This window comes from Eucyclogobius newberryi, unplaced genomic scaffold (genome assembly GCF_026437365.1).
Source record: "Eucyclogobius newberryi isolate DKJ021-1_F unplaced genomic scaffold, fEucNew1.0.hap1 SCAF_22, whole genome shotgun sequence".
Taxonomy (NCBI): domain Eukaryota; kingdom Metazoa; phylum Chordata; class Actinopteri; order Gobiiformes; family Gobiidae; genus Eucyclogobius; species Eucyclogobius newberryi.
Window position 1 is genome coordinate 13862606 of NW_027315857.1, and position 27870 is coordinate 13890475.

General features: G+C 38.7%; 1 protein-coding gene across 1 annotated transcript in view; it reads right to left on the bottom strand.

Annotated features, from left to right (window-relative positions):
* Nucleotides 1–15558: 15558 nt before the first annotated feature.
* The window catches only part of arap2 (ArfGAP with RhoGAP domain, ankyrin repeat and PH domain 2), a 120450-nt gene continuing 108138 nt past the window's right edge, over nt 15559–27870 (bottom strand). The window contains exons 28-32 of the mRNA XM_072458669.1: nt 27143–27225; nt 22529–22564; nt 21094–21157; nt 16325–16432; nt 15559–16095 (exon numbers count right to left, since the gene is read on the bottom strand). Coding sequence (XP_072314770.1) covers nt 15736–16095; nt 16325–16432; nt 21094–21157; nt 22529–22564; nt 27143–27225 — 651 coding nt within the window. The 3' untranslated portion in view covers nt 15559–15735. The remainder of the gene's footprint in view (nt 16096–16324; nt 16433–21093; nt 21158–22528; nt 22565–27142; nt 27226–27870) is intronic.

The window sequence follows — 27870 nt, forward strand, 5'->3', positions numbered from 1 at the left end:
CGAGGACGCCCTGGGGAGTCCGGATGACGCACAGTCAAAGTCTAAAGTACAGGACGAGCAGCGGGGTAAGCTGTGTACCTGCAGGAGTCTGTGTGGGAGGGAGGCAGAGACCACAGGTAATCCACGGGCTCTCTCCGGGTGACCTTGCAGGTGTTCAGATCCACATGCCACGGTTGTTTTTCACACACGTTCACAGGAATCCACCAAGATCTGCAGAGAAAGTGTAAACATGTGGGCAGGAAGCGGCGGCACCGACTACAACCCTGAGGTGAGGTATTTAACTTTTCATCTTCTACATACACCTGTTGGCAAACACACTGCTTATACGGCAGGAGGGAAGGAGCGAGGTTATTCTATGCTGTTTGATTCACATTTTTCCAAGACAATAAGGTTTAAAATGTTGGAGTTAGCTTCAATATTTGACAGGAGAGTCACTTCATTTCTCTAATAGTGCTTAAATACAATATAGTAGTACTAGCCAGAAGTGGGCAGAGTACACAAATCTTACATTACTTCAGAATAATATTACTTAGTATAACTGCTAGTAGAAGTAGTGGTCAGAGAAATTACTCAACTAAGAGTGAAATGTATTTGTGGTATTCATATAAAGGTTTAAGAGTAACAATTTGGGCCTAACTTTAGATTTATAATTTTAACCTAATGTACTGTAACTGGAAGAAAAATGAATTCATAAGATTGCGTATTTTCAAAAAATTAACTACAAATATTTGGAAAATCTAAATAATATGTGATGGAACAGGACAAAAAACAAAAAACATTGTTCAAATCGTTTAATATTGTCAACAAGTTGTCAGAACTTTTGTCACTTTTACTCAAGCAAGAGTACCGCTACTTCAATGAAATATTACTCAAGTAGAAATAATAGTATGCACAACTAAGTACTCACCTCCGGCAGTAGCACGAGAATTAGTACAACACTGGTTAGGTTTTGTCCGTCCTTCCGGATAAAAACACATTCAAATATCAAATCATTTCAACAACCACAAAAGGCAATTATATTAATATTTGACAATCTTTTGACCTTTGAGTTTAGAATTTCTACACATTGTAATGACATGACAATAACGCGTCTCCTTGTCTAGCTGCATTTCACGAGCCTCTATCAACTCTTTTACCCGCATTTGAACGCGGACCCCTGCACAATCCCCTCTGTTCCTCTTTGCCTCGTCTCTTCCCATACATTCAACACGTCCCCCCTTTTGCAAACAATTAGATTACTGCTTTGTTTTCTTTCAATCTGAGTGAAGATTCCGACACCCTTCCACATTCATACATTATGGAGATGCCTGCGCTTGCTTCTGCTAATTGGAATTGACAGTGCGAAAATTACATAAAGAGGACTGGGGAGTTTCGGAGGCCCCACCCAAAACACTGCGTCCATTCACACACACACACACACACACACACGATTAAAGCTTCAATGCGGCGCAGCACTGGGACATCCACAAGACATCCCCATCAATTATGCAGGAGCTCTGAGTAGCGTCTATCAGCCAATCAGCTGGAGAAATCACTGTTTTAGCACCATTAGCGTCCCTCTATTAAGAAACGCACACGTACAGATGCAATGCGGCTAATACGTCAGGAAGAAAGAATGGAGCTAAGGAAGGAACAAAGCAATCGCAATCCCAGAAGTTGTTCCTGGCCTAAGAAGCAATAACACAAACAATCTGACGGTAATTAATCATAAATTAGGCCGCTAGCAATAAGGGAATATGTGAATAGAATAAGGAATTGTTTTAAGATCGTCTGGATAGATTTAATGGAAGAACGTGTTAAGACAAGCTGGTGGATTTGTATTTTAAAATGATCCGATCTGATGTCAAGACTGTGACATAACAAATTATTAGGCCTACTTTTTAATAAGCGTAGTGGATTTTTTAAGTCTTTTTTACCTTTTTATTTTTTAATATGTAAGCGGCCATGTTTGTTTTGACACCAACGGATCATGTGATGTGGTTGTATGACCAGTAAATGTGCATTGCTGTTGTTGTTGTTGTTGCTTTTAATGGCTTTTAATGTTTGCCAGGTGCATTTACCGCCACCTACTGTAATTGTACGTCTTCTGCAGTTGTACGTCTTCTGCAGTTGTACGTCTTCTGTAGTTGTACGTCTTCTGCAATTGTACCTCATCTGTAGTTGTACGTCTTCTGCAGTTGTACGTCTTCTGCAGTTGTACGTCTTCTGCAGTTGTACGTCTTCTGCAGTTGTACGTCTTCTGTAGTTGTACGTCTTCTGCAATCGTACGTCTTCTGTAGTTGTACGTCTTCTGCAGTTGTACGTCTTCTGCAGTTGTACGTCTTCTGCAGTTGTACGTCTTCTGCAGTTGAACGTCTTCTGTAGTTGTACGTCTTCAGCAGTTGTACGTCTTCTGTAGTTGTACGTCTTCTGCAGTTGTACGTCTTCTGCAGTTGTGCGTCTTCTGCAGTTGAACGTCTTCTGTAGTTGTACGTCTTCAGCAGTTGTACGTCTTCTGTAGTTGTACGTCTTCTGCAGTTGTACGTCTTCTGCAGTTGTACGTCTTCTGCAGTTGTACGTCTTCTGTAGTTGTACGTCTTCTGCAATTGTACCTCATCTGTAGTTGTACGTCTTCTGCAGTTGTACGTCTTCTGCAGTTGTACGTCTTCTGCAGTTGTACGTCTTCTGCAGTTGTACGTCTTCTGTAGTTGTACGTCTTCTGCAATCGTACGTCTTCTGTAGTTGTACGTCTTCTGCAGTTGTACGTCTTCTGCAGTTGTACGTCTTCTGCAGTTGTACGTCTTCTGCAGTTGAACGTCTTCTGTAGTTGTACGTCTTCAGCAGTTGTACGTCTTCTGTAGTTGTACGTCTTCTGCAGTTGTACGTCTTCTGCAGTTGTACGTCTTCTGCAGTTGTACGTCTTCTGCAGTTGTACGTCTTCTGCAGTTGTACGTCTTCTGCAGTTGTGCGTCTTCTGCAGTTGAACGTCTTCTGTAGTTGTACGTCTTCAGCAGTTGTACGTCTTCTGTAGTTGTACGTCTTCTGCAGTTGTACGTCTTCTGCAGTTGTACGTCTTCTGCAGTTGTACGTCTTCTGCAGTTGTACGTCTTCTGCAGTTGTACGTCTTCTGCAGTTGAACGTCTTCTGTAGTTGTACGTCTTCTGCAGTTGTACGTCTTCTGTAGTTGTACGTCTTCTGCAGTTGTACGTCTTCTGCAGTTGTACGTCTTCTGTAGTTGTACGTCTTCTGCAATTGTACCTCATCTGCAGTTGTACGTCTTCTGTAGTTGTACGTCTTCTGCAGTTGTACGTCTTCTGTAGTTGTACGTCTTCTGCAGTTGTACCTCATCTGCAGTTGTACGTCTTCTGTAGTTGTACGTCTTCTGCAGTTGTACGTCTTCTGCAGTTGTACGTCTTCTGTAGTTGTACGTCTTCTGCAGTTGTACCTCATCTGCAGTTGTACGTCTTCTGCAGTTGTACGTCTTCTGCAGTTGTACGTCTTCTGCAGTTGTACGTCTTCTGTAGTTGTACGTCTTCTGCAGTTGTACGTCTTCTGCAGTTGTACGTCTTCTGCAGTTGTACGTCTTCTGCAGTTGAACGTCTTCTGTAGTTGTACGTCTTCAGCAGTTGTACGTCTTCTGCAGTTGTACGTCTTCTGCAGTTGTACGTCTTCTGCAGTTGTACGTCTTCTGCAGTTGTACGTCTTCTGCAGTTGTACGTCTTCTGCAGTTGAACGTCTTCTGTAGTTGTACGTCTTCTGCAGTTGTACGTCTTCTGTAGTTGTACGTCTTCTGCAGTTGTACGTCTTCTGCAGTTGTACGTCTTCTGTAGTTGTACGTCTTCTGTAGTTGTACGTCTTCTGCAGTTGTACGTCTTCTGTAGTTGTACGTCTTCTGCAGTTGTACGTCTTCTGCAGTTGTACGTCTTCTGCAGTTTTACGTCTTCTGCAGTTGTACGTCTTCTGCAGTTGTACGTCTTCTGCAGTTGTACGTCTTCTGTAGTTGTACGTCTTCTGCAGTTGTAAGTCTTCTGTAGTTGTACGTCTTCTGCAATTGTACGTCTTCTGTAGTTGCACGTCTTCTGTAGTTGTACGTCTTCTGCAGTTGTACGTCTTCTGCAGTTGTACGTCTTCTGCAGTTATACGTCTTCTGCAGTTGTACGTCTTCTGCAGTTATACGTCTTCTGCAGTTGTACCTCACCTGCAGTTGTACCTCACCTGCAGTTGTACGTCTTCTGCAGTTGTACGTCTTCTGCAATCGTACGTCTTCTGTAGTTGCACGTCTTCTGTAGTTGTACGTCTTCTGTAGTTGTACGTCTTCTGCAGTTGTACGTCTTCTGTAGTTGTACGTCTTCTGCAGTTGTACGTCTTCTGCAGTTGTACGTCTTCTGCAGTTGTACGTCTTCTGTAGTTGTACGTCTTCTGCAGTTGTACGTCTTCTGCAGTTGTACGTCTTCTGCAGTTGTACGTCTTCTGCAGTTGTACGTCTTCTGCAGTTGTACGTCTTCTGCAGTTGTACGTCTTCTGCAGTTGTACGTCTTCTGCAGTTATACGTCTTCTGCAGTTGTACCTCACCTGCAGTTGTACCTCACCTGCAGTTGTACGTCTTCTGCAGTTGTACGTCTTCTGCAATCGTACGTCTTCTGTAGTTGCACGTCTTCTGTAGTTGTACGTCTTCTGTAGTTGTACGTCTTCTGTAGTTGTACGTCTTCTGTAGTTGTACGTCTTCTGCAGTTGTACGTCTTCTGCAGTTGTACGTCTTCTGCAGTTGTACGTCTTCTGTAGTTGTACGTCTTCTGCAGTTGTACGTCTTCTGCAGTTGTACGTCTTCTGCAGTTGTACGTCTTCTGCAGTTGTACGTCTTCTGCAGTTGTACGTCTTCTGCAGTTGTACGTCTTCTGCAGTTGTACGTCTTCTGCAGTTGTACGTCTTCTGCAGTTGTACGTCTTCAGCAGTTGTACGTCTTCTGCAGTTGTACGTCTTCTATAGTCTTCAAAGTATGTGTTTTTCGCTATACTGTTTAAAAAAAAGGGGAAAATAGGGGAGGAGAGAGAGAGAAAGCGAGACAGAGGAAAAAAAGAGAGAAGGAGAGAGAGAAAGAGACACTGTGTACCACGGCCTAAGCCCAACTCATAAAAGTGCATTCAAATTACTGTTTGTCTATAACCGTTGTAATATCCTGGTGAAAATATGCCTTTCAATTCACTAAACCACATAAACTACAAAATATAAACAACATCCTTGGCACTTGGCAACACTAAAACAGCAGCCAGTATTTCAAAACCGCACGATCCAATAAGACATTCAAATAATTCTCCAATTCCCTCCCAGGTAGTCCCATCAGACATCCACTTCTAACAAAAGACAAAGACAAATGCAGAGGAGGGATTGCTCTGGTGGGGTTTAAGATCAAAGGACCACAGTCAGGCCTGTCACTTACTCTTTCCTATCCCCTTGTCAGCTTACATTTTTACGTGTCCGTCCTTTCTTATGCATGCCGTATAGAACCAGACCGATGGGTAATCAACATTAATCAAATATTCATTGGGACACAGTTGGCTGGAGGGCACGCACTGGCCCTGGTGGGAACAACGGGGAGGCGTCAAATCAACAAATCTCGCTGTGCCTGGAAAGCTGTGGAGACGGTTAGAGAGGACAACGGAAAAGTTATGAGAAGAAATGCTCCCTGGGAAAAAAAAAGTCGTATTTAAGAAATGCAGTAAGTCGATGCATTTTTGCCATTTCTGAAAGAGCGTAATGGTTTATTAAATGGTTACATTTTGGTAATTTAATTCAGCATGTACTGTTCCTTTCCTTATGTTTGCATGTTGTACACTGTGGAGCTCCTTAAGGTTTTTAAAGTCCATACAGCAGTTTTGCATAGCCTGTACACATTTCAGGTCAACTAAGACCAGGGTTTATTATCTGTAAACAAATTATTTTAAGTTAATGAAGTAATGTTGGGTTTGTGAGCCTCGGAAGCCTATACATATAAAAATTTTTTGCTTTTTGTTATTCCTCATCACCTGCCCTCATCCCCTTATAATTGTGGTGCGTTTGGGGCGGCAAACAAGGAAGTAGTAGCACACAAAGTCGTTTAACTCCTGCGGGTAGCAAGTCTCCTCTTTTAACTGGTTTCTTCACATCCGCAAGTTAAGGGTCAATGTCATGGTCTTGTTAGCTCAGACCCACAGCCCTGGGAGTCACCTTGAAAGTGGATGGTAAAAACCTGATCAGTTATCAATAAAACAAATAGTATAGCCTATATATGTGTCTTGTCAATGAATCCGTATGCCTGTTGTTCCCAAAGTGGGGGCTTCGAAACATGAGCTGGGGTTTGCGAGATGATATCAAAATATAATGTTAAAGTTTTGACTATTGTTTTGAGTATTATTCATTAAAAAAATAAAAAATAGGTCAGACAACACAAAAAATAACTAAAATAAAAAACAATTCAGCCTAATTTAAAATGCTTTAAAACTTGAAATTTAGCTGGGAGTCCTGAGTCAGTTTCACAGTTATTTTGGTTGTCCCAACCTGAAATGTTTGAGAACCCCTGTCTTAGACTAATCTGCTCTGTGCGCGATGGCACTTCGCTGGCTCAGTGTTAGCATCACTACTTCCAGTCTAATTCTATCTCTATGGGGTTTTAGACGCACTAAAATAATCCTGACAGACCAGGCAGCGGACAGCAAATTAAGTGAATACTTCTCTGGAGGACACTTCTGTGTTTGGAGAGGGAGGTCTTTGTGTGTCAATGCTAAAGGTAATGCAAATATAATGAATTACTTTTTTTTTTATTAGTTCTTGAATAATAGAGCTATTGAGGCTTAGGCCGTAGAAAGATCTGTTTTCGTGTTTGAATTTAAAAGAAGGAAAGATAATGATGCCACAAGATAAAATGAGAAGGCCATTAAAGCCACATGGACCGCTAGAATTCAGATCTGTTATGGTCAACATCTGTGTTTATTGAGGGTCATTATTCCTAATCTTACAGTCCTCTTTAAAAAAAAAAATATTGCACTGATTAAATCCACGTCTTCTTCTGGTTCCAAAAAGTGTACAAGCTTTAAACACATCCAGAGTGTTATATATAATATATATATATATAACACTCTGGATGTGTTTAAAGCTTATGCAACAGCGATTTACAAGCTTTAGAAACTATCCTTGCGCTTCAAAAGAGCAACCTAGATTCCATTCCTTACAATAAGTGTGACAATGAACTATGAGACTGACATGTTGAGCTGAATCCTGTGGTGCTGAAATGTGGAGGGTATTGATCTGCAGGACGCAGCTTTGTAGAGACTTCCACTGTGGTTGATATCTGAAGCTTTATGTTCTACGCACTGAAAATATAGACATGAAGGGCAAAGGAGAGGCAAAAGTGACAGGTCTCATTCTAGTCTTGGATAGATTTGTATTGTTTGGACTGTCAAATCAAAATGTATACAGCCATTTTCTTTATAGATATAGATATCCAATATTGTTGGCCAGTGGTTCGTGAAATGTGGGAAAGCAAGTAAATATCAATTTTATTTGTAAAGCGTCTTTCAGAGAGCAAAACTCATACTTCACAGACGACAATAATAAATTACAAATAAGAATAACTCAGGGAAAGCTTTAAACAAGTCAGCTTTTAGACTAATTTTAAAATAATCAATGGACTTGACATCTCTTAACTCAGGAGGGAAAGACCGACCTTTGGTGAGCGCCTATATTAAGTGGGTAAGCGACATGCAGAAAAGAGTTAGAGCAGTGAATCAAAGCCAATTCATGAATTAAGATATTAAATAATCACTCAATCTAAACAAATTAGACTGCAACAAAAGTACATATGACGAAACGTTCTGAAATCTATCCAATCCATCTCTGCACAACATCCACTACCATTTTCCGATATGCCCCTCTGTAGTTTGAATCGACATTTCCACTCACATTTCCCTAAATGTACTCTTGCAGTTATAGCCCGCTCCATACATCAGTGGTACAGTAGTGACTCTTGACATACTGCGACTGTCTTAACACACACATCAAGCCTCGGCCCCTGTGATTTACATTTCCACAAAGGGTAAGCCTTATATTAATGGAGCCGTCTGTTTGAGCGCCTATAAATAGCTCACCATAAGTGATGCCGCTGCTGCCCGCCTTTTTTTTTACGCTGATCCACACATTCTGCCCCCCCTAATCTTGATTCTATTAATGTCTCTGATGATATTTACGACACATGCAGCCTTTTAGCCTGACACGGCCATAAAGTATATGTTCAAACCAGCCAAGCTTTATCTAATTAAAAGCCTCTGCAATTGCAATTCAGCTGGGATAGTCTTTAAAAGCTCCATCAGTTCTTGCCCCCCTCCCTGGACGGGCAAAGGCGGTGCAGCAGCGCTAATAAAGCAGGAGGAGTTAAACATTCCAGTTAAACATACCGGCAGCAGAGTGGAGCTGTGGATCATTTCCATATTTCTCCATTATTGGTATTCGCTGTTGCCAGATGGAGGCAGTCACCCCACTGATAACCCGTGTTTGCTTGGGTGGTAACCTCGGTGCGCTGTGATTGAAAGCTATTCCCAGGCCGAAATTTCACCAGGTGGATATTTTTTATCATTAGGTGCAAAATTACATTTTTTGCCATAAAATCTCATATCTTAAGAGAGCAACTATGGGCTGCAAGTGCAATTGAACAATCAATTTGATGATGTGGAAAACAAAAGCACCATTGTGAAAAGTCCAACCAACACGTTTGTACGGTGTCCCACGCTCCATTTTACTTTAATGTTTCCCTCAGCAAATCTGTATAAAGTCCCAACCCGGTATTTGGCCTCTTTGTCACAAGAAAAATCAAGCTATACTCAGTTGTAGTCATCTGGACTCATGTTTTGCCTCATGTAGTTTATTCTATCCAATGCAGTGAAGAAAATTGTGAAGAGCGTTACATATGGGAGACTAAACAGCCACGGCACAAAAGGCTCTATCAGCACAGAAGAAATGCAAGTTCAGGACCACAGAGCGCCGTGCATCTTCATCTTAAAGCCACTAATCACTCTATTGAAGACAGTGAGGTGAAGATTCTGAGCAGGGAGAAAAGTTTGAAAGAGGAGTTAAAGAGGCAATTTATTGTTAAAAAAGGAAGATCATCATTAAATAGGAATGGGGGGCTAAGATTTAACCTTCCTGTTGTTTATAATGGAATTTTGAATCCCTGGAGAGGTAGACGCTCAGGGCATTCGGATGCTAATCAGGTCCTCAGGGAAGAGAAAGAGAGTGAGCCCATTAAAGGACTGATAGTAAACAAGAGGCTAGTTTGATAGAAAACAAAAGGAGTTGTAGTTTCTGTTGAAACCAACAACCTTTGAGTCGAAACGTATCGTTTTTTTTCACTAAACCGAGTCCAGATTACTACAACTGAATATTTTTTTACAATGGAACACTCCTGGACGAATGAGAGACTACACTCAATCAAGCTAAACATTTGGATTGTTTGAATGCGTTAAGCAATTGCAAATGACCAAACTTGCAATAGAAAGTTAAAGGTCGCAAATTGACATCAAGAGAACCAACAATCAGCACAGGCACACCAAAGGGGCGTGTCCTGAACCCTTTACTGTTTGCATTGCTCAGCCTCAACTGCACTGCACTGGAGGACCTCATTCCCGTGTGCACTAAACAAAACTTACACATCTTTACATAGTAGAGAGTAACTAAAGCTCCATCACTACTATATACTTCAAGACTTGTCCAAATGTGGGAGCCAAGGCTGTTATTTTGTCAGAGAGCTGCAGTTTCATAACGTACATTTTCCAGCATTGGCTTTAAAATAATACTTTCAGGGCACTGCATCTTACACTTACTTTAAACTTATCTGGCACTTTTTGAACAACCCAAATCTCTCGAGTATGTTTCCTATATAAAACTAAATTGTATGTTTTGTGAACAGAAAGTGATTCTAGGTAGAGCTGACAGGGGTATGCAGGTGGTGTATGCGAGGTCGGGACTGCGGGACCTTTGGAAATTGCAACAGGAAGAAGAGGACGAAGAGCAAAGCAATGGTCATTTTAATTCTGCGATCAACTCCAGAGCAGGGATAAGACAGAACCCAAGCTGACCTCACTGTACAGATGTCCATGATGCTGTCTTTTGATAGTGCAAAGGTAACAGAAATAGCAGCCATAATACAATAAATAGATAAAAGCCTATAACAGATACAGGTTTATATTTATTTTATACCAGCCAGTTCTTCATAAATTCGGTTTGAATAGCAAACTTCATTTAGTTCAGAGAAAAAAGAGTTTTAGTGCCAAAACAACTTTGAAAAATAATGTCAAAGTGTGTGATTTTTGACTTCCTGATTGGTCTGTGATTAAATTAGCTGACTTTTACTCTTATTTTCTTTAATTTTTTAATTTTTGGCCCACCGCACGATGTTGGCCGTCGTATTTCAAAATCGTGTGTCTTGTTTAAAAAATGTTGAATCAACAGTAAGTCTCAATCTGAGAGCTAGTTTTACATTTTGGAATCTCGGTCGCAGAGTGAATCCTCTTGCTGCGTCTGCGGTTAATCTTTGTCAAACATGTAAACGCAAACGCTCCTCAAATACAACAGATGAGCTGCGCCGCGAACGGGACCTCATCTCGTCATTTCTCTTTCATTTACAAAACACAGCTTGCATGTCGTCCTAGCCTCCACCAACAGGTATTCACGCAGACAAACTTTGACCATAGCTACGACCGATCATGTGAACCATCGCGTGTGTTGTCTTGTAGTGTGACATCCATAGATCTTATAAGACAAAAAGAAAATCACGCAGTGGACGCTCGGCTTATGACAGGACAGCTACAGCGTCTAAAGAGAGTGCAAATTCGAGCGGTCAAGGCTGGGATGCAAACCCACAATGTCAACGCAGCAGCAACCACACATGTGCAACGCCCCAAATCACTGCACCACCAGTGAGCACTTTGGATGTCGATTTTCAAGAACAAAAATGTTGTGTTTATGTGTCTCTTTACAATCTGGAAAAGGTATGTGTTGAAATGCATGGAAGAAAATAAGCTGTAACGCCAATTAAAACAGCCAAAAACCTGTTAAACGTTTCAAAATAAAACTAGAATAATATGTTATATACAGTAGTTGATAAGACTTACCATATTTTCTTCAACTTCAACTCATATCTCATGCAAAAGCAAAAAAACAACACTATCTATAGGAATTCTGCCGGCTGATGTGACCTCTCTATCTACGCTTCCTCAATCGCTTTTCTGTTACGCGGGACCTTGACTTCGCTGTTAAAGACAGTGGCCGGCTCCCAAGAGTGACCGCCCAGCCAGTACAAAAAAAAAAAAAAAACACAACCCTTACCCATCTGTCAGCAGTTTGCCCCCAAGCTTACTCTTCCAACCAACCGCACCATCCCAAGGACGTCCATATGGATCGGACGGCATTGATTCGAATTGGCTGGCTCCGGCATAATTTGTAGCCTTATTCCGAGCGCATTATTTATTTATCCCGATCTCATCTGGAATGCCAGTCCATCCACAGTAACCTTCATCTCCCAATTGTTTAGTCTAAATGAGGTTATCAGCTCGACAGGGTACAGAAACGGCACGCGGGAGAGCGACTAGAGTCTCGCCTTGTTAAAGATGCATCAAGTTTGCTTTGAAGTGGCAGGAGTCGTCCTCCAAAACTTCAGCTGCCGTCCTTGGCTGCTGTTTGGATGCCCTTAAGTTAAAGCACATATTTCAAACCAGCAGTGCCAAATATCTCGCGTGTGTGGGCTGGGGGAGGATAACAAATTGCTGTGCTTGTCAGTTGAGGTTTTCATAAAATTCAAAATATCTATGGATTGATGTTCGCAAAATGCTGTCAAGAGAAAGAGCGTGAATTTACGATAAAGTTTAAACAACTCCAATTGCAAAGTCAGTTTTCAGAGTTACTTTTTTATGCACCAACCAGACTTTTTTAAAGCTTTTGAACTTTGTATGTCGCCACTCGTCCAAATAGCTTCTTCAGTGATCAGTGGCGAAACGTTTTAACTCTTTATACTTTCGTCCAGTTGACAGAATTCAATGGTCTTTTGCCATGGAACCTACATGTCTTCCTCCCTATTTTCTCTGTCTACCACCCCATGATGTCATCCGGTGGTAATCCAGGAAGTCCACTGACCTTCACCCGACTGCTTCCAATTATTTCTGCACTTCACAAGAACGCTAACAACCGCTAAACAACAGCTCCTTTAAACTTGACGGCCATTTTACAGCCCTCAGAAGCGACGTCTTTATGCCCCCTGCTGGCAAAAGTGGAGCGTTTTCAGAAATATTTGTTATTTAAAATGTTTCATCAAGAAAGATGAGGCATACATTTGCATTGCATTTGTATTTTTTTTTTTTTTTTTCATTTGACGGCAGCAACACGTGTCAAAATTAGCAGTAATGTTCACAGACATGTTTCAGAGAAGTTTAATCAACTTTATTGTGAACTCATTTCAAACCACAGCATCATTTGGAGTACACATTGTAAACAGTAGTTAAAATGATGACTCTGAAAGGTAATTTTCCTGTTGTTATGCTAGTTTCCATATTAGAGTTCACACGGAGCCCATAAATGTCAAAGTGGCAGCTAGCTTAAATTTTAATGTGTTTTTGGTTTTAATTATTCAAAATCCACAAAATGATCTAACATTTCAACTCCATCTTTTATAACCTATTTTCATTAACCTGAATGCCACCAGATTGCTTTATCTTTTTATATTCCGCTTATGTTAACCCTTTGAACTGCAATCTTTTGTTCTGGCATTTTTCGAAACATGTCTGAAAGCACAATTAGCCAAAGGAACAATACAGTCTGATCATTTCTATTATATATGGAAATGATTCCAAAAGATCCAATCTCTTTATTCTTTTGGTGATAAGGTGGTGGCTCTATCATAATACATATCGCATACAAAGCCACATGTTTTTCTCTTTTTCCCCCTCTTTCCTGATAGCAAGATAATGGCCCTCATCGGCTGGTGAGATTTCTGATTAGCTGAACAAGAATGACTGCTAATTACCACCTGAAAGACGAGCAGAGATGATAGACGTTTCTTTGAACCCTGGGGTGCTGCAGAATGTGCTGCACGCTGTGTTTAGGTGCAACGGGAAATAAAAGTGATGAGGGAAGACAAAAGACAAAAGGGGAGAGAAGCCGGTGCTCAAGTGAAACGGCCAGACGAGGTGACATCGTAATAAGCTCCTTTAAGCAGATGCTGCATTTTTCTCTTGGTTTTTGTTGAAAGTTATTTTTCTGTTTGCTAAAATTCTCCTTTATGAGATATAATTGTTTTTCTTTGGTTCTTTTGTTTTGTTAAGCTTCTGACATGTTTATTTGGTTAAAGTACGTATGACATGTTTGTATGATTTTCTAATGTTTTTATTTGTCAAATAATAATGTCTCTGTACGTTAGAGGACGTTCTGGCTCAACATATTTGCTAAGTAACAATTATGGAATTTCCAAGTCTCAAGTCATAATTCTCATTTAGGAAGTGAAATTATAAACCTAAAAAAATGTTTAACTCGTGTATGAGTAACTTTGTTTTGCAAAATCGTACATATTTATCTGAACTGTACAGCACTTTAAGTTTATAACAATTTACAGGTATATTTTGGACAAGTTTACAGTGATTCGATAACAGTTTGTCATTTAAAAAACTTGAAATGAGCAAATTGTTCAGTTTATTCTCATTGCTAAAATTGTTTTTGTGTGCTTGGAGATGAACAACATCGAGTGCCTTGCAGGGAAAAGCCAAGACATAGATTTGATGATTATTCGCTCCTTTTTTTTATTCAAATTTTGTCTCCCAAACTGTTGCATGTCGTTTTCTTTGGCAGTGTGCAAAGTCTAGTATAAACTTGCTTTGAATGGATTTGTCTGGTGTTTACTGTATGCAGAATAGGTTCACAAAATACACCTTTATATAGGCGTATTGCATTTAGACAGAGAAATGGCCATCAATGAACAGTTAAGCTATCAACAAGGACATACATCAAGACTCATCACAAACAAAATATACGTCATGCATAGAAATATTGTCTCATGAATGCCCAAATATGCCTGTTGAATTAAAATATCAAGACATGAAATGAAAGGGTGAGTGGCGGCTGGATGAGGCGTAGTGAAAATAAAATGTTAATATGAAATTTTCATGGAAGAACCAGTGTGACAATTGTCTACGTGTGCATTTTCTCAGACCACAATACATTATTCAAGAAGCGGGCGGCGGCAGGTTTATTCTTACATTTCGCAGGACAAGAAATGTTGATGATTCCATGAATAGAATGGTGATATAATTTTATTTAAATATATTGTATTTGGAGGTGACCAGGTTTCAATACATTGAGAAGATGTAGATCTATAAGGAGAACATATAAAATAATAAAACAAGCCCAAACATAGCAAGAACATATTCTAGAAATAAAAGTGCTACAATGTGCTGCAGGGAGAAGGGGCATTCAAACAGAAAAATGTTCCATCATTTAGCTAAATCTACCCGCTAATCCAGTCAGTCAGTTTCATATTAAAAGTCTGTTGTTTTTGTGGTATTGTTTTCAGAATCAAGTTTTCACAATGCAAAAAAAAAAGAAGCAAATTTATATTTAAAAGCAATATCAAATACTATACATGAGCGTATCTAAACATACGTTAATGAAATGGGATTCAGTGCAAATGCAGTATGTTAAAGGCGCACTACGTAACTTTCTGGTGGAGGGTCTGCCACCTGCTTTTCTGTTAGTTCTTTGCCTAGAAAATTCCACAATGTGACATTAAATGCACGTCTTGAATTCATTCCTTAGTGTTTTTTTGTGAATGAAAAATAATACAAAATAAACTCCTAACGACTGAAGCTTAAGTGCTCAGAAAATGCTTGTTTTCACTTACCTCCTATCCCCAGCCACATTCCTATACTTTTATTATCTGAAAAATAAAGACTCTTGAGTGATTCATGTGCTGTTTTTTTAATGTCCCTTGTATGTAAATGTAATCTGCTGCTTGTTGCAGTGAAATGCATGATACAGTATATCTCCTTAAATATGAGCAATATAAACCTGTACTTTTACCTTGGCCTGTCTGCATTCATGGGATTATACACGTTTAATGCCATACTGTGGGATATTACAGGCAGACCAAGGTTACCCCTTTAAGTTAGTAAGATGTGGGCAGGAATAGTCCTTATTTTAGGCCTTGTAGGTAAATAGAAATTGAATGTAAAGTACAGTATGTTTACAGTGCAGTATCTTTGTCATTTTTCCAGCTCTAAGGTAGTGATAAAGCTAAAAATATAACATAACCCCACAAAAATACATTTTAATAAAAAAATATATCTCTTATCAAATTGATTTACATAAAATACAATGTACACAACAATATTTCGCACAATTAGATGTTAACCTACAAATTAACAAAGCACAATATAAGAACACATTACTTTGATTTATAAAAGAATAGAAAGAAATCTGACTAAAATAAGCATTTTATTTCAGGAAAGGTCTGAGCTGTGCAGGGACTAAACACTATTTTTGTAACATTGTCCGAGGTCTTTATAAAGCAGCAGTACTTTGGTAAGCGCCATGTCCAGCTGCGGTCTGCGTGACCTCGGGCATCTCCTGCACCTGTTTCCCACACTTCCCTCGCCCTCCCGGATTTCATAACAGCACTGTCCCGAGGCTAAGACGCTCCCGCTCCCGTCTCCTCCTCCACATCGACCTTTAATGTGGACGTGTTCCAGGTCAAAGCGGCTGCTCTCGCTGGCCGCTCTTCGCACCGCGCCCGCTCTTACTCAGCACAGAGTTGAGTTCATTGAGAAGATTGGCCGGCATTTTTGAATCTCCAACTAAAGAGGGCTTTTTACTGGTGTTTTTGTACCCGCTTTTGGCTAGAAGCGTGACAGGCGAGCTGGAGGAGGGCGGAGGCAGTGTCAGCGTTTGGCCCGCGTCCACTGAGGTCCTTTGGTGCTGGACGTCCGGCGCTTTGAACATGTCCACGTGCCTTAAGCAGTTGGCGATGGTATTGGTCTTGTGCTGAATGCTGCCAACTTTACCGGACTTGGCAAAGCTGCTCTCGCCAACACAAATCGTCTTGTCTGTCAGCTGGGGGCAAAAACGGCCGATAAAGATAAATTGCACTACATTTTCTACAGCTAGCGCGCACCTCAGAGGCCAAGCCCCCGACATTATTCATGTCAGTGGGAGAATTCCTTGTGTATCTTATCTTAAAATGCGCATACTTTTAATGAAATGGCAATGGCAATCTACTTATTTTTCACAGTCTGCGTAGTTATGAATTTCAATATATCTAGTCATAAAAGCAATAACTGACCTGTTTACCAGGGTGGTTGCTAAGCAGTGTAGTGCCCGGTCCCAGAGTGGAAGCCTTGATTGTGGATGCATTTGAAGTAATGCTCTTCAAACATATATCAGAGCCAAACTGAAACACACATCCAATAATACAAATCAGAAAAACAAAAAGAAAAGTCGCGATAATGTACTAGAATGTGCTTCTTGGTACATGGTTTAATATGAAGCGATACACAGCTTCACATGCACATACAGTACATGTTCAAGTTGAGTTTATTTGCCATTTGCAGTTAAAAAACACATTGGAAAGACCCAAAGCCCACAACAACGGACATAAGTTACAAAACACTAAAAGAACCATGAAAAAACTGGCACTGTGAAAGTACGCAAGCCAAAAAGATGAAGTTAATATGATTTTAAGAAAACTAATAATAAAATCAAGTAAAGTGCAAGGTCCTAATAGTTAAAGTGCATTGCTCAAGCGTGTGGGAAGAAGCTTTTAGCGTGACGAGAGGTTTTACATTTGACCACCTTAAAACCACTGGTGTTTGTCTGTGATGATAAAACTACTGATGGTGAGGAAAGTCTTCAGCTGGAAAACGTGGGTCACATCTCCGACAGCGAGACTGTGACACAGATCAAACTTGGAAAAACGTGCTGCGATTCATTTCACGCAAAGTCTGATCGTTTTCATTTTCACACTTTCCATTATCGTTTTCCAGAGCAAAAAAACTAACGCTAACATGTCTCGCGTCTTAGTCTAAGTGTGACAGCCTAAAGCCTTTTAAGAGAAAAGAGGAGTACTTATTTTTTTATATTCCTTGTCAACAGGATCTCTAGACTTAAATTACTCAGAGGCTGCACAACAACATATTTTATATATTTCAAAGGGAAGACACATTGCAAAATCAACTTTAATGAGGTTTTAAACTTGTCACAACAGTATTTCTTCCTCATTCGTTTACTCATGTTCACTGCATGCTTGAGTAATCCTGTATTGTCCTACAAAGCTCAGTAAAGTCCTGTTTACATCTACCCCCTATCCCCGCCCACATTTGTGTTTTTTGTTGAGATTAATTGAAAATAAGACTCAGATTAACACATGTAGGGCTCTAAAATGTAATAAAACAAACAAAAAAAGCAAAAACTAAAGGACATTCTGCTGCTTGTTGCAGTGAAACGTCTCTATGAAGAGGCGGGGCTTAGCAGTTCCGCAGTTTTGAACAGGAAATCAATGGACCCGTCTGTTATTAAGTAGTTTTCACACTTCGCAAAAATAATGTCAAACGATGATCTACTTGTGTTAAAGTTCAATACTGAGTACCCGAAAAAACACAATACATCTCCTTTAAAGTTGCCATTTTAAGCTGTTAAAATGTTAAACTATTAGCTATATTGGACAGTAAAGCAGGCCTGTGATACATTGCTACTTGAAAATATCCCGGTATTGATATAAGATAAGATTTATTGTCCTTTATTGTCCACACATGGGGAAATTTCATTGTTGCAACGCAGGTAGATACAGAGGAAAAGGACAGATAACTTATAACACTCTTAATAGAAGAACTCTTATAAACAAAACTCTCATGAACAAAAACTCCTAGACAGAACCCCTCATTTCTTAATAAGGAATGGAGGGGAAAATAAAGATAAAATAAAATAAAAACAGCTAGCGTAAGACAAAATAATACTAATAATAATGGTAAAATAAACACCAAATAAACAATATTGAAAGTACGACACGATAACTCCACAGCCCAGAATCCCAGTAAACGCTTTTCTAAATGTACAAATACAGAGCTAAATAAGCCTTATTTGTTGTATCTTTTTATAAATTCCAGTCCAGTGAGTTGTCATTTGCAGATATTTTTAAAAGTATTAAAAGTGACGCAGCTATAGCGCAAAGACAAACTTCCTAACGAGCTCCGGCCCTCCTTAAAAAGTCTCGTTTGATGTCCGCGCACACTTTCTCTCTGACAGCTTCCTTCGTCGCGGTGCGACCCGCAGACTCGCGCTTACGTCCCTCTTTTAACAAATCCTCCTTTTATCACCGCTGCACCTGTCCTTGGACCTTCTCCGGCCTCTCTGATCTGTCCACTCGCCGGATCCCATCGCACCTCGTCTCAAAAATGAGTCCCGCAGTTTCCATAGCAACTGTCGGCTGGCTGTCTAACAGGTAAAAGAAAAGGCGTCAGGCAACTACTAGTCCGGTATGTCTATTTTCTCATCTTCACTTTCCTCTGCCCTTCCGGTAAAGTCCTTGCTGACAATCCTAATATTTAGAGGATTTTGGCGGAGAAGGAGCCTAATATTTTTAGCCAGCTCGAGCCCGCAATGGGATTATTTTGTGGAGCTGAAAGCCTCTCGGAACTGAAGGTAAAGTCGCTGAGAGTGCTGTAATAAACACCTTGAAACACTCAGAACAACAACACATGAACAATTGGCTTTTCATTTTAGAGTGGTTGTGCGGACAGAGTTGCCCCTTTTTACTTGCCAACCCAAACAAAAGTATTGAGAGATTTTTTTTTTTTTTTTTTTACTGTAAGCACCTGTGATAAACAACACTGGCTGCGGTTCCCAGAAAGACTAATGGAACGAGCTTGGCATTTTAGACGCAGCGGGACCGAGGAGGAAGGAACATTTAGTGATGTCCAAAGTTTGAGTCATGACTCTTGGCTTCAAAATGCATCTCTTAAGATGAATCTTGTGTGATTATTTGCATTTGCATCATTTCACTGCGCTCACACCAGATTTTTAATCACTAAATGATCTTCTTTTTGTATTTTTGTTGTAGTATGTATGTATGTAATGTATTTCCTGGTTTCCATTTCCATTCACTCAGATTTTATCACTTTATTTTATTTAAATCTGGAGCCAAACTGAAAAGCTAACACAATTGTATTATTATTATCATGACAAAATAGCACGTTTAAATGTAATTCATAAGCCAGACAGCCCTTGAACCTTTTCACACTTCCCGAATCTGACCTTCCTGAAAAAGTGAGGGACACTCCAGGTTTAGTTTAATGACAAAAACATTAGATTTGTAGATGGAATATTAGGGCCGTACGACACAGTACTGCATTATTGATGCTGTGGCATGTGCTGTGTCAACACTTAGCCGTATCTCGGGGCTATAAGTACCTAAATGTGATTGTTACAGTCGCCCTGACCTTCTCCTCAGAGCTTTTTTCCACATAAAGCGATTTATCTTATTACAGAGTGACCTCCAAAACTCCACACTTCTCCTCACTGTTTAGGGTTCAGAACATCATAATCTAAAGATATGATTTATGATATCTTCAAGTTCAACACGAGTTATTCTGGTAATTGAATATATATTTTTCCACACATAAGAAAAGAGACAGCGTTGTCTTAAATATTTCAGTCTTTTCTGAGTGATGAAACAATTTAAGAGGAAATAAATGTACTGTCAAATCTGTCATGTTAAATTTGACAAGTTTTTTCGTCTTGGTAATGTCATCCCTACGTCCCCTCCATGGTCAATTTTAAAATGTGTACAATTTCCTGTGTGTGTTAGTCATAGTATGAAAAGTCCCTTTATTATTTATGCCAAAGCTGTATCAAAATATGTGAATTATGTTTAACACTCTGTCACATCATGTAAAATCAACTAAGATGAGCTTTGAAGCATGTGATAACAGTTTTCCCTCATCATTAGTATACTTAAAGCTGTATTTTGATTCATTCATGCATATTTGAATACCGGTAAGTCTGTATTGTCCTGCAACTGAGCCTTGAGTGCTCAGAAAATGTCAGTGTTCACCTATGCCGTATCTCCGCCCACTACTTTGTACTTGAATGCAATTGTTCTCAAAATTCCTGTTTAAAAAATAAAAACACATAAATGATAATCCTCTGTTAGTTTCAGTGAAATGTCTTTTTGAACAGAAAGTCAGTTAGGGCAGGATAATTCATCAAAAGATCGAGATGGAGATTCAGTGAGTCAGTTGGCCTGTGGCCAATCCTCGGTCAGACTTTTTTTTTATTATTAAATGGCACAGATTAAACATCTTAAATGTTCATGAAATCATTACTAAAAGCCTTTTTATTTTGTTTTGGAAAGGACCAAATCAAATGTAATCAAACATTGAGACCGATCAATATAAAAGGGAAAAAAAGTCTTGATTATTTTTTTCCCATATCATCCATCCCAAAAGTCAAAAACTGTGGTTATATATATATATATATATATATATATATATATATATACACATACAAAAATAAATAATCTGACTAATTTAAAGCACCACTGTATATGATTTTAGCCAACAATAAACAAAAATAAAAGTATGTTTGTCTGTTTTTTTTTTTTTTTATGTACTTATTGCACTAAAAATTAATACAAATATGCGTTCTTACTGAAAAAGGGCTTGCATCTCCACTAAATTCACTCATATATGACCTGGGAGCCTCCTGCTGCTCGTTTCCATGGAAATATTCCTTTGGCTATAATATTCCACAAGATTATTTAAAACTTATCCATCTCCATCCAGGATGTTCTGGTGTATGCATATCACTTTCTATCTCCATAGAATCCTGCAGGTGTCTTCTTCCTCCAGAAAGTTACACTGTGTCACTTTGCATAGTGTATATAGGCCTAATGCAGGTCATGGACTAAATGGACTAAAAATAATAATAATAATTTAGATGATTAAGAGAGGGTATCTGTGTGTTCTCTTCACACAGGTACACTGATACGAGCCTACTTTGACCATTCATATTTAGATCTTTGACTGTCTTCTTCTTTTGCATTAAGCGTACACCCACCTTAGTTCGGACGATGTCTGTCACCCAGGCGACCTGCACCTCCCTCTTGTTGCAACAGAAATGCCTGAGGAGCAGAGCCGCACATGCAGTTACTCTCGCTACCTTGTCATTTCCTTCCATAAACGTACATTGTGAATCACAGCATTCACTGACAGGTCATCTGGACAAGGCGTCTCGAGACTGGTCGGATGAATCCTACCGTGAATGATTCCATGAGAAAAGTGTCCATTACCAACAGCGAGAGGAGCGCTAATGACAATCTAATATGATGCTTTAAACGCTACGTGTCCTATGAACTGTGTGCTGCCTGAGTACACCGAGAAGAACATGCTGTATTTATATGTAATAAGTGGGCTATTCTGAGGCATATAAATACCATAATTATGTAAGACGGTCCACATTCCAATAAAAAACAAAAAAGTTTCAGCTACTAAACCACATTTGGGTGAATTAAATGTTGTTTTAGCAGCATAAACCTATAGATTGAGCACTACCTGTATGATATTGAACATTTTGTCAGTATGAAATTATTTACAAGGGAAAAATGTGTTTTGAAAAAGCTTTCACTCCAGAACTAAAGTACAGTGATCCCTCGTTTATCGCGGGGGTTACGTTCCAAGAAGAACCGGCGGGAGTCGAAATCTTGTCGAAAAAGTAGAAACCTTTATTTTTTTACAGTTATTATACAATGAAATACTCCATAAAACATTGAAAGCAAGGAACAAAACCTTTTTACTGGCCCAAGCATTTGTTTAACAAATAAAAGTACTGTATTAACGTTTGTACTGTACTCTCACCGGCCTCTCCCGCAGCTCACACGCGCGCTCTCACCGGCCTCGCAAACTTCAATTTGGCAAGTGGTCTTACGTATGTGTACATATTAATCCATAACGTTATTGACACACAGGTAGAGAAGACGCGGAGAGACTGTTTAGCCAATCAGAATGCAGAACACAATGCATGATGAAAATCCGCGAAGCAGCGAGACCGCGAAAAGTGAACCGCGTTATAGCGAGGGATCACTGTAATCCTTTAGTGTTGAATAAGTATAATAATGGTTCATAATTAAGTCCTATAATTAGCTACATTAAAATAAAACAATAGCTAGAGGTGGGCAATATATCAAAATTTACTAGATAATACTGAAAAAATCTTTTATAGTAAAAAATGCTTAAAAAAATAAGCAACTACAAAAGGAGCTGATTAAAAATAAGGAGAAAAGTTTTGTTGTATACTTTCAAATAAGGCTATAAGGTAATATTTTCTGCACTTTTGAAAAGTTAATTTGACCAACATTTCACATTTGTCTGACAATTAAACCTCAACAAGTCCATTTGAAAACACATTTTAACACATTTTTGTTGGATTGACATTAATTTATGTCAATATTGCCACACCCTAATCATAGCTATAGAATTTAATGATCAGTGCTTACCATTGTTGTTTCTCTGTGTAGACTGTAAAGCCCCAACTGAAAATCCAAACACAATCAAAAGTCAGATATGTTAATAATAATATAATAACTTCCTTTAAACTCTTGGGCATTTAACACCTTACACCAACGAAGAACGAGATATGAAGTACAAATACAAGGTGCTAAACTGAATAATTAATAAGTAAATATGTGATGCTAAAACAGGCGTGTTTATGCACCGGGTCAAAGTGCACTGAGGAAACATGGAAACATTGAAAACTTACCATTAACTCTATGAGAATGTTATTTCCACTTAACTCTTCAAAGTTTCAAACTAGTGCTGCTACTGACCAGGAGTAAAAAAGTACTACCTTTATGTACTCTGTTTAAAAGTGCATATTGTGACTGAAATAGACAGGAGATATAAAAGAACGAGGAGAAGGGCACACGCATGCAATACAGAAAAGATTATTCTTCTTATGTAGGTTCTGCTAACTATAGTACAGGGCATATACGTGCAAAAATAGATATACATCTTACTGGAACAGTAAAACAAAACTGTGTGACGCCCCTTCCTGTCAAAGAAGTATAGATATGTGTACAAATAGCTTTGTGTAAAGATGGAGTACCTAATTTTCACACCGCAAAAGAAGTAAAATTAAAAGTTAACAGTTAAAATCTATGTTCCGCATTTATTTACAGGCTTTTTTCAGATGGCGAAGCGAAACTGGGGCGGACCACCCACGCGCAACCAATCAAAGCTTTTGTCTCTTACTTCCTGATTGACGAGAAAGACACAAAATACATCATTATTAGCTGGAGGCAGTGCACAGTGGTCTTATTTTGTCACAAAGTACTGCTTTTATAAAACACATAATTTACTTATTTATTTTTATCTTTATTATTTTCCCCTCATCCCTTGTTGGGTACTGGGAGGTTTTGTCTGGGAGTTTTTGTTTATAGGAGATCTTCTACTGAAAGTGTTTTTCAAACTTCCTATAAGTGATCTGTTCTTCTGTATCTACCTCTGTATCTACCTGCGTTGCATCAATGAAATTTCCCCATGTGGGACAATAAAGGAATATCTTATCTTATCTTAGTAAAGTTCTATTAAAGATACTGACAGAAACAACATGCAAAGTTTACAGAGTGCATTGTTTTAACTGTGAAATTCACAATATCCACAAGGGATTCACGGATATGTGTTGGAAGAATGATCAGGGATTTCAGCTCATTATTATACAAAAATGCTTCATTCTCACCTTTGGGTTGTGTAACCAAATAAAGCAGACCTTTATTACACTGACTAGAATGCATTTAAGAGCTCATTTAAGTTACTAACCAATCAGACATGAGCTGACCACTAGGGTGAACAATCAAATATCAGGGGACTCCCCAGACCACCCCTTGGAGGCACGACTGGATATGCCTGTTAAGAACTGCAATATCAATCATTTTACATTTATTATATTACATTTGACTAGGGCTGTAACGAACAATGATTTGATTAGTTGTCTATCATGTCATCTAATGTTTCTATTGTAAATTGAGATTTTTTTTTATGTTTAACCAAATAAAGTTTGAAATATAGAGATTTATAAATTAAGTGCATTCTTGATTATTATTGACAGACATTGCTGACATATTGATTCAATAATGTGAATAAGTAAGTTTGTACTGCCCAGATCACGTGTATCAAAATACAACTATCATTATTTTTTTAGCTGACCAGTCATGACTAGTTGATTAATCTTTGCAGCCCTATATTTGACACAATCATGTCAGTTATATCAAAATCAAATGGTTTGCTACCATAAACCATATAAACAAAGGGATGACATCAACAAAAGTTAAAGCACCTTTAAATACTTGACTGAATTAATTCATATAAAGAGTTTTGTTCAATTTGCCAGTAATTAAAACATCTATGTTACAGCTTTCCCTAACATTCCAGAGATTATTTCCAGACACTAAATTCATGCTTCTCAAAAAGTTTAGATGACCAACTGGAGCTGTTGCAGTTTTGGCAAGTGTCATAAATTATAATAATAGAAAATCATTACAATAAAGCATTGGTGGCTGGGATTTCTATCTACTGAGAGGGAGGCTGATCATTTGTATTTATTAAAATGCAATTACGTTCAATCGATCGTGCTCCAGTGAAAAATAAGACGAGGTGAGGAGTAGTATAGAAAAGTATCTGCAGGGACAGTGAGAAAAGTTCATCTAAAATAACACCGTAGTAGAGCAAAGCTAAAAATCTTTACTTTATAATTACAAACACGAGAGTGGTTTAGGTAGGTGTTGGTGTTTACGAAGGATGTGATAAAGAAAGATAAGAACATGTTATTAAACCACATTACAAAGAAGTGATAATTGGCTGTGCAGTTAATTAGATTAATGTGGTGTGAACAAAATATATTCTATGATAGTCACAGAATAATGGAATAATAAAACTTGTTAACTCTTCATCTGTTTCTAGTCGAGTCAAACTTTATCCCTGAAGCATTTACGATCTTAAAAGAGATGTACAAGACAAAAATACATCGCATTTACACAGACGCCCAACATTTTAAAAATCGAGTTTGGAAATGTTAATCGCATTTCGGAACTTAAGACAGGAAAAAAAAAAAAAAGTCATAGTGCCTAATGCTAAGTGATACCTCCTGTTGAGTATTGTCTTACTTGTATATCTGATATCCTAAATGTTTAAGCACAGACAGCAATAGCACGGGGAATGAGGTCATAGAATCTAGCCTAGCATTTCTCCCATTGTCCATTCACCGTAAAGGAACATCAGCATCTGGACCAAGAGTGGCCATCTTCAAAAATGAAAAAACCTTCAGCGACGCTAGGCTAAAAGGCAAATGAATAAATGGACATGGAGTGCACTTTAAGGTAGCTCTTATTTCATTCGGATCAATGCCTCATTTTTTTGACGCGCACTATTCTTTACACGGATATACTTACTTTGAATGCGTCTTCGGCCAAAGTAAAATACATTCAAGTCGACGGAGCAATAGGACGGCTGTGATTTAACGCACTTTCAGACAGGACACTACCGTAAAAGAGGGTAATATATCATTGACAAGATAATATTGAATTAGTTGTGATGATTTACTAATTAAATGTATGGTTTACAATAAAAACAAAAAACAACTGTTATATTGCAATATTGTAATATGTCCTGCTTTGGCTAAAACGTCCCACTGTATGGTATTAAACTGCTGGTCTCCATGGAGATAGGTAACTTTAATGTCATATTATGGAACATTCCAGAGCGATAACATCTCCATGGACGAGCCGGTGGCACCGAAAAGTTACGTAGTGCAACTTTAATGCAGACATTTATGGCACATTTTGCTTGTTTCTGATTAATTTCAGAAATGTAATCAAGCTAACGCTATAATCAATTTGTTTAGGTCAATGTTACCAACTTAAAGGGCACATAATGCTAAATTCTGTGTTTTTCAGTGTTTAACCATGTTCTAACATTGTTCCCTCATCAAAAACATACTTGGAGTAGCATTTAGCTTATTTCGTGCTAGTTTGAGGAATCCTGGTAAGACAATCTACTCTCTCTCACTCCTCTTTGCTTCTCCACGATTACTGATGTTTCTTGGATAACTGACGTAGCTCTGACGTGACTTTGACGTGACTCTAACTTAGCTGCGATTTGGCTCCAACGTGACTGTGAGAATCTTCTCTGCTGTTTAAGTCCATAAATCATCACCAGTCTGTGCTTTTCTGTCGTCTTCACGATCAGTACAACTGCGTGCTGAGACAAGGAAGTAAACCGAAAGCGTGTTCTCTGAAATGTGTATCTTTAAACTGTTTAGTGGTGGCGCCATCCTGCAAGGGGGAATTACACAGTTTGCAGTGTTGAAAATAGGTAGAGATCCCAATGTACATTTTTTTGTTATAAAAATGTTTTTTAATTTTAAAACATGAGATGCCAAACTTAAGGTACTCAAGAGCATGTTTAAGTACAATAAAAATATACCTAATGCATCATATTTGCCCTTTAACACTAGATTTGGATAATTTAGGAGACAAATGTAATTGCAATTTTATGATTGTGACAATATTTGAAATAAATATTTAAAAAGGTAGGATTCGGTTCCCAGTTTAAAAAACAACAACAACAAAAAACAAAGGAAAGAAGACCGCAATATGACCTGATCAACAATTTATTTTAAAATCCCACAATTTATAGAGGTCTAAACTACAGATACAAGATCTTTCTATAAAAATACAGGATTTTTTATTCTTTGCGGAGGACATTCTATAACTAAAGTAACTGCACCTTTTGAGATTTGATAATGGCACAAACTCGAATTGCATTTTTGATTCAATGGTGTTATATTGCGCAGCCCGACCTAACAAACAGACCGCTAGTGAAACAGTATAATTTGAAATGTGTTCCATTGTTACATGTCACAGGACTGTTACTTTGTAGTCACACACCAGATGTGTCTTAAAAAGCCCAGCATGTGCAAACTGCTTATTATCAACCGTGCCTTTTCACCGCTGCAGATTTAATGAAAGCCTAAGACTAAAACTCTGCGTGTATCACTGTTTCAGCTGTTATCTACAAGAAGTCAGGCTGTTAAGAGATGATGGGTTTGATTTCACCTGTTTGGGGCTTTGAGCTTCTTCTTCATTCCCAGGTAACATTTCACAGCCTTGAGCGGGACGGCCTTCTCCGCTTTAGTGCTCTGTAAAAGAAAAGAACGGCTGCAATTGAGTTTTTAGTATTGTCGTTGGCAGATAAAACGCATTGTAAAACAGATGGGACATACAGAAACCCCAATATTAGGATAATTGACTGAATAATACAGATCATGTCTTCATTATGTAATCTAATACAATTTCCCCATTGTGGGACAAATAAAGGCTCATCTTATTACTGAGACATCAAAACATTCTATGGGCTTATCATATTTTTGGATACTTGTGGATTTCAATGTGGGATATTTATTGTGGGATATTTATTCTGAAAACTTGTCCAACGTATGTGTTTTGAGTAGGAACGATGGAAAAGTGTAAGGATCGAGTTTGACAGCGAGCCAAAAAATGTGCTGACGATAGAATTGAGTTAAAACATCCCAAAATCGCAGAGTTTAAGTTCATGCGGGAGTAGGAATACAAAATGCACAACTCTCCACAGTGTATGATTATATTCCGAGCATCAACAACCATGTCAAGTTTTACTTAATGTTATGGCAGCGACTTCCTGTTTGTGGCATTGTCAGAGTGTCGCCGCATGACAATTCATTTGGGTCATTATTCGCAGACCTGTTCCTTCGAGCGGCAAAGAACAAAGTCAAAGAGAACAAAGCTGAGTGAATCAAAGTTAGAGC